Source organism: Triticum dicoccoides, chromosome 3B, assembly GCF_002162155.2.
Source record: "Triticum dicoccoides isolate Atlit2015 ecotype Zavitan chromosome 3B, WEW_v2.0, whole genome shotgun sequence".
Taxonomy (NCBI): Eukaryota; Viridiplantae; Streptophyta; class Magnoliopsida; order Poales; family Poaceae; genus Triticum; species Triticum dicoccoides.
In genome coordinates this window covers 598,549,360-598,557,082 of record NC_041385.1, presented here as the reverse complement: position 1 = coordinate 598,557,082, position 7,723 = coordinate 598,549,360, and the positions used below count along the sequence as shown (strand labels likewise).

The 7,723-nt window shown below is 49.3% G+C and overlaps 1 protein-coding gene across 1 annotated transcript; it reads left to right on the top strand.

The window, feature by feature from the left end:
* Nucleotides 1-6,519: 6,519 nt before the first annotated feature.
* LOC119281628 lies at nt 6,520-7,319 on the top strand. Its single transcript, XM_037562108.1, has one exon. It carries the CDS (start codon nt 6,571-6,573, stop codon nt 6,964-6,966), a length of 396 nt encoding a protein of 131 aa, XP_037418005.1. The 5' UTR covers nt 6,520-6,570; the 3' UTR covers nt 6,967-7,319.
* The last annotated feature ends 404 nt before the right edge of the window (nt 7,320-7,723 follow it).

Here is a 7,723-nt window from a genome sequence, read left to right as displayed (position 1 = left end):
GTAGGACGCGAGACCTGCATTTCTCGAGTCAATAGGAGTAGCTCTCAGCTAGTATTTGTATTTTGAAAGAGTGCTCTTGTGTCAATGTATAATGCTAGACCGGAGTACTGATTAGCACCAGTAAGCTTGTTTACTGGATTGGGTCCAACACGGTGACGCCCTGAGATAACAACAGCAACAAATGCTCCATGGTTTATGGGCTTGCATGCAGACTCAAGTGTGAATCGGACCGTCTTCTTGACTAGAGCACGCGCACGCAGACGCAGCGGCATTGGTCACACTGCTGTGCCTGATTAGTCCCCGCTGTTAATTAGGAGGAGTACTTGCTAATGATATTTGGTGTGGGTCTTCAGCTTAGCCGTCCCCGCAGAAAACAAAGGCGGCCTTGTGAGTGGCCAGTCAAGTCTATGAAAGTCAAATTAACAATTCCTTATGCCACATGCTTGCTCCCGACCTGTCGACTGATACGTGGGATCTTTCTAAGCATAATTAGTGTGGTGCCTGGCTGCCTGCAGCCCGCTGATTAGGCCTTTGTTTAAGTACGTACTAGTAGCTAGGAGCATCACCCGCTTCTTCTTCCAAGCGAGGGAGATAATTGGTCTATCATTGGGCAGTGTGGTGACGCAGCATGCACTATCACTGAACAGCTCGTAATTAAGGGATTATTTCCTGAACTATCTCTGCTCAACTGGCTCTCTTTTGTCACACTTTTTTATCATCTCAGTACCGTAGCCAACCTCACTTTCTATTGATAGGGGAGCTCTGCGTCTTACTCTTACATATGGACTACTTTTGCTGGTCTAGTGGAAAATGGTTGGCAAATTGTTAGAACAGCGAAAAACAGAAGCTGCCAGTTATGAAAAGCAAGCACCTACACCTTCACACCCTGGCAATGGCTTTATATGGTTAATACTCTGGAACAGCGATGCACCAGGGTCTACAGGGAACCCATTTCGGTAAAAGAGTTGGCAGATCGCGTGGCAGTGTATGTTCATCTTTGTATACTACCTAAATGATGACTAAGGTAAGACATTCTACCTAAATGGTGCATATATGGCCGGCCGGTACAAAGAAAAACCCATTGTTTTCCTCAAATTGGCCCAGTCTACGAGCATACTACCTTCGTTCTGGTTTACTAGTCCATCTCGTATTCTGGGTCATATTTTAACCATGATTTTAATTAATAAAATATATTTTATACGTAGTAAAAATAATAATATTGAAAACTACATTCATATACGAATCCAATGATATAATTTTTGGTGACATACATTCACATTTTGCTAGTCAAATACGTGGTCAAACTTTGACCCAAGATACAATGATGACTAGTAAACTAGGACGGAGGTAGTATCTAGCAAATCCGGTATAACCGGTTCCGTAAAAATCGGTTTAAAGGATATCGCAAAACATATTTTACATTTTTACAGTATGACTTTTGTTCCGGCAGAACAAATCACGTAAAATATGTCATTGTCCCAGCAAAGTTGCACAAACCCCCCTAAAAACTTCCATTTAAATTACAATTGGATCCGTCTCGACCGCTCCCACCGCGAGGATCTCATCAGGGACAAGGATGAGCGTGCGTCTTTCCGGTGACGGCGCCGCCGTGGAGCAAGACGAGGACCACGGGGACGGACGCGAGGAAGGCAGCAGCAGCTAGCTCGCGACGGCGGCGGCCGCCGCCGCACCTCGCGGCGCTAGCGCGACGGCACCTCGCGGGGCGGCGGCAGCAGTGCTAGCTAGCTAGCGTAGCTCACGGCGCTCGCGCGACGGCACCACGCGGGGCGGCGACACTCGTGGTGGCGGCGGCAGCAATGCTAGCTAGCGTAGCTCGCGGGGCGGCGGCAGCTCAATGGGTGGTGGCAGCTTGCGGAGTGGCGGTTAGGGTCCGGTGGTCGCCGGCGTCGAGGCGTTCTGGCGAGGTCACGCTCTAGGAAGACCGTGGCGGTTGCTGAAAGTTCCCTCCGCCGACCGTTTTTTTATTTTTCGAGTCCCTGCAAAAAATGCCCCAATCCCATAGATATGGAGGAAATGGCCTCGCGGATTCAGGATCCCACAAAAAAATCGGAACTGCCAAATTTAGGGATCTATTCAGACCGGGTTTACTGACTGCGTCCTGCAAATCGGCAGTTATTTTGCCGGGTGGCCCAATTTGCGGGATCCGCTAGAGATGCTCTAACCTCAAGGTCCTGAAGCCCCACTGTTTTATGCTCTTGGCTGGGCGGGCCATGACCCATCCAGCTCAATGTAGCTCCGCCAGTCACATGAGTGTGGCTAGGCTTCCGTCGTGTTAGGCCTTTTTTCGGTTCTCGTGTTATTCGGAGCTTGTTGTTTTCTCAAACACGCAATTTTCCCCACCGCCAGTCACATGTGTGTCATTGTGTATTAGAAGAAAAAGAAGAAGAAGAAGAAGAAGAAGAAGAAGAAAGCGTCGAAATGACGCGAGTCTTGTGAAGCAAAGTTAAAACAAAACAGAGAAGAAGTCCACAAAGCTGACTATCCTAAAAAAGAAGAAGCACAAAGCGCCCCGGCTCATTCTTTGAGGTTATGATAGGGACGGGCAACTGCTCTACATGCCTGAACCCTTCGGAGTCTCGTATGTTTGTGCCTCTACTGTCCACATGCTAATTTCTTATGGCTTTGCATAAGTTGCAAACACTTAATCAATACTTCAATAGATGCACTTGATGGTATATATGGATGACATTGTTTGTCAATAGCTTGAAGAAATTAAGTATTTTTTGTGGATTTGAAATCCATAATGTTCGTTACATTAAACCTTGAACATAAGTACTTTCGTCCTGCTGCAGGAAAGGGAAGATGGGCTGCAAAAACGTAAGGTTATTGCTTCCAATTGTTCACTGGGTGCTCTCTTTGTTAGCTTCCTTTGTTCTTCTATTTGCAAATTATAGTAGGCTACTGCTATCAATAGCATATTAGTAGCATTTGATACCAACATTTCACTTGTATAATTATGAATATCAGTGGTAGTGAAAAGATAATCTTTCAATAACCAAGCAGATGATAGAAGTAGCCTATTAGCTTAGAATCTGAGACTACGTACGTCCCACTTTTCCGAAAGAAAAAGGCGGCAGTAATGAACAATGCAAAACAAAAGCGATGGAAGCATGTTCCTTCCTATATCTGTCTATATCCGAGAAAGAGTAAACATACCTGAAAAAGGCTAGTGCTATTATCTGCGCAAACTCCACACTCATAGTTTGTCGAATGCAGCAGCTCATAATTTGTCCAATGCAGCATACATGGAGTTCATGATGAGACCAAGGACAAAGATTTTGAGTTGGAGTTGAGCTGCGTCAAACCGTCAGCATCAGAAGGTAGTGGCATACACCCACCCAGAAATGACTAAATAAACAGAAAACCGTCTAAAGAATTTTGACATGGGTATGGAACTGACCTCTCTGCTCACTTGGCATACAGGTTCTTAATAGGTTCTAGATGATGTATTGGAGCAGGCCACGGCTTCAGCTCAGGCAGCGGTCGAGGAGATGGACGCTGACCAAATGAGCACGCACGTACTGATGGGCGGTAGATGCTACGAGGGTGACAGGCGGGATGCCCCATGGAAAGTTTGATGCTGGACAGTGGAGGAGGGTATCTTATTTGGCTTGTGCTCTTCAGGTTCTGATGAATGTGCGTTAAGCCATTGGCTGGAGGGGAGAAGGAGTCATCTTGTATGTATATTTGGGCTCGTGAAGGATGAACATGCTTACCGAACACAAAAAGAAGCTTGTGAAAGTGCACATGTGTTGTATAGGAGAAGAACACGCATGTGTCGGCAGGATGTCTGTCACCCTCTTGCGAATCCGGCACAGGGAACTGGAAGCATAGAATCGTCGAAAGCAGTTTTGGCACACGGCGAAGAAAGGTATCGCTCGCATCGCATGCACATATAGGAGTAGATGATTTGGTGTAGGAGTTAATCGTCGTTCAAGAAAGGTAGTATTCCTCTTGCACGCCCTGTGTGCTTTACGAATGAACAGCCCAACTATCAAAGCATGTACAGTCTCCAACTGTCAGACACTGCCTGCCCTTTGGCAGACATCGGAACAGAAGAAACTTCATCAGACTGCGAAGCATTATGCGTTTTTAGCATGGCCTAAAATTTTGACTCCGAACATGGCCCAAAGTTGAGTTACAACATGACAAAAGTTTGCAGGTCATTGGATGCTGTGAGACATGCACAAGATATTTTTTAGTGTAATAATTTAGGCTTCTTTGATTGAAATGATTCTTTCTAGCTACTCCCTCCAACCGTTTATAAAGGCCACTTTTGTTTTTCGTGTCAAATTTTGACTTATAATTTTGGTCAGTAAAATATGGATGCAATGAAAAAGATAGCGTGGCCCTTAGAATACGCTATTAGCGAGACATTGTACACCAACTCATTTAGTTAGACATTGCTTAGAATGTTATAACGCGTTTTTTTTCACTGGTTGTATGTCATCAAAAATATATCATCAAAAAGTTTTTGAAATATGCATCCAATGATATACTTTTTGTGGCATATCACTCACTTTTTGTTGGTACAATTAATGAACAAAGTTATTAGACATAGAAATATGAAGTGGCCTTGTATACATAAGTGGAGGGAGTTGGAAACTTAAAGGATTGAAATTGTTAGAGATTTTGTTTTCTATGCGAGTCCCTAGGTATTGTAGGATTGCACCATATATTTTTTTTCTATAATTTGCACATATTTTGTATGGAATTTCGAATATTTTAGATGTTTTTTTTTGACCCGTCTCCTCCCGTGTCAAGCGTCGTCCTCCTAGGAGGCTCAGGAGCCACCCTTTACTGCAGGCCCTTGCTCCCTCGCTTGACCTTCCCATCCTTCGTCATCGTCGCCGAGCAGTAGGCAGCGGCTAGGCATGTCCCGTCTTCCCTCTTCTCCTACCCTTTCCAGGCTCTTCGGCTTCGGTGGCAACGCCCTGCACCTGTGGAGCTGTTCTGGCCCTTTCTGGTGCCTCCTGCTCCGGATTTGGTGGAGGCTACCTGCCTTGGTGCTCCATCCTCTCTCCCGTCTCCCTCCCCTAACCCTATGTGCGCCACTGATGCGGCTCCGTGTGGCCGGAGGAGTGGTGTCGTTTGGTGGAGGTGTGTTGCGCGGCTAGGTGAGCCGGCAAACACCGTCTGGACATGCGACTCGGGGAGCCCTGCTGGAAACCGACGGCTGCCCATATTTGGGGCGCCGCTAGTGTTATCGGCTTATGGGCAGTGGCCGCCACTCGTCCATGCGTGGGGGGCTCTGCCAATGCTGCGGTTCGCCGTCCCGACTCGGCATGGTTGGGTGGAGATTGACGGCGGTCCTGGGCTTGGCCAGTGAGGGTTGTGGGCATGGGCTGATTCCGGGTTGGGCCTTCGTCTGATGTGCATCAATCGGTCAATGTTGGCATTGTGCAGTGTGGGAATCTTGGACGCTAGAGAGGCGATCTCAGATGGTGGTCTTCCTGGGTGACTCTTTGGTGAGTCTCGTGGCGGTGGTGGTGGTTGCGCCCCTTGGTCGTGTGTGTGTGTATGGGGGTGGGTGAGGGGTGTAGCTATGGGTGGGCACGGCTTGTTCTCTTCCAGGGGCGGTGGTATCACTTAGATGTGGATTTGGAGGCCTGGACATCGGTGGGTCTTCCATCAAGGGTGGGCTCAGTGGCTTTGGTGCCTCGAGTGGCACTGGCGGGTTCCCAAAGCGAAAACTCCGCGATTTGTCATCGATGGTGGCGACATCTGCCAGTGTCGCTATTCTCTTAAAGGCGTCGTTGTGGTTCCCCTTCCCCTGTCAGTGCTCCGAGTTGAAAACCATGTCCGTCCCTTTGGACTCGGTAACGGTGACGCTTCGCCTCGTTACCCTCCTAGGGGCATCGTCGTGGAGCCCAGGTGCTTATTGTCATGGCGTGCCGTCACCTTCTGACTCTGTAGCGCTCATGCTCGGCAACGTAGTCGTGTTGTTTTTAGTGCTTTTTTGCGATTTTTTTTAGGTGTGATATATGTTGTTCAATTTCTGTTTGATCTAATTTGAGGGGTGGGGGAGCCTTTTCCATTCTTTTTCGAAGGTTCCGTTTTTGTTTTTCCTAGGTACAGGTACAACCAAACAAACTCGGGTGCAATTTAATGTTGTGCTTTATGCGGTTTATTTAATTCCCTACATTTAGTTAGATCCTTTTTGCATTTGTGCGTCGTCCTTAGAGGCGAAGCATTCGTGCGGTCAAAAACATTAGGAAACGACCGAAACGTGTGGCAATTCTATTCTCGGACGCAGTAAAGAGGAACAAGACAAGGCAGGGGCTGGCGCCCGGCAGGCGGCCAACCCCACGTCTGTATACGCGTCTCGCGTTAGCTTTGCTCTCTCTGGAAGGAAAGAAATTGAAAAGGTAGTCGCCAACGGCCAACGCGAGCCAGCTAAGTCCAACCGAGCGAGCGGGCAAGGCACCCACCCACCCCGCCCAGACGCGTCGCCTCGGCGACCCCCGAAGCTCGCCACCGGCCCGCCCCCACCGCGCCCCTTGCCTCCGGCCCGCCCCCCGCCGCCGGGTGGACGCCGGCGACGCCGCCATGTCGCCCTCCGCCCCGCCCGCCCGCTTCCTCCTCTTCGCCGCGGCCCTCGCGCTGCTCCTCTTCTCCCCAACCCTAGCGGCTTCCGACCCCGCCGCCGAGCCCTGCGCGGCGCCCCTCGACGCCGCCGCGCTCGACGGCGGGGCCGGCGGCGGCGGGGGCGAGGTCGCGCTCTGCCCCGTCCGGTGCTTCCGCCCCGACCCCGTCTGCGGCGCCGACGGCGTCACCTACTGGTGCGGCTGCCCCGAGGCCGCCTGCGCCGGCGCGCGCGTGGCGCGCCGCGGCTACTGCGAGGTCGGCGCCGGCTCCGCGCCCGTCTCCGGCCAGGCGCTCCTGCTCGTCCACATCGTCTGGCTCTTCGTGCTCGGCGCCGCCGTCCTCCTCGGCTTCCTCTGACGCGCGCGCCTCCTCCCCCCTTCCTGTAATTGACGTCTCCCCCTCCCCACAATTGGTACAACTACTCATTTCAAGATTCTTTGTTGGATTTCGGTGCGCTCTTGAGCGCTGAGGGGGGTGGTGCTGGAACGGAATATTTCGTTGCGAGGATTTGGTCCAGGGATGTCACACAATTCTTTCATAGATGATGAGATTGGTTGGCTTGGTGCTTTAGATTTCGGACCTCAGCTGTCCAGATTGGTCGCCAAATGTAGGTTGAGATCGTGTAAAACAGCTTTGTAAATTTCGGCTAAAAACATTTTGCAGTGATCTGGTTGTGCTTGTCTATAAATTCCAGCTTCATGGTTTTATTATTCTGCTTTGTCTGATTGTCTATAAATTTGAGCTTTATGGTCGACAGAAGCGCTAGCTTCCTAAGGCACCTGAACGAATGGGAATGACATTTCAGTGAAATTACTTCCGTCTAGCATTGCAATGGAGCCAACTTGACATTTTCTCTTTCTTAAGAACATGAAACTCAAAATAGAAGAGCAGCTATAACTTGAGCATGGACCTGAACACGTTCACGCATAATAATGGATGTAATCAGAGGTTGTGAGCATGTTCATGTAGCCATAAGTTGTTGTTGTTGTCAGTAACATGTGTTACTCTCTCTCTGATCTATAATAGCAGCTCTCAGTGCCTTCCCATTTTATGTACTTGAGATAAAGAAGTGTGAGGAGGAGTAAAACAGAGAAACGTGGGTATTTGCATACAT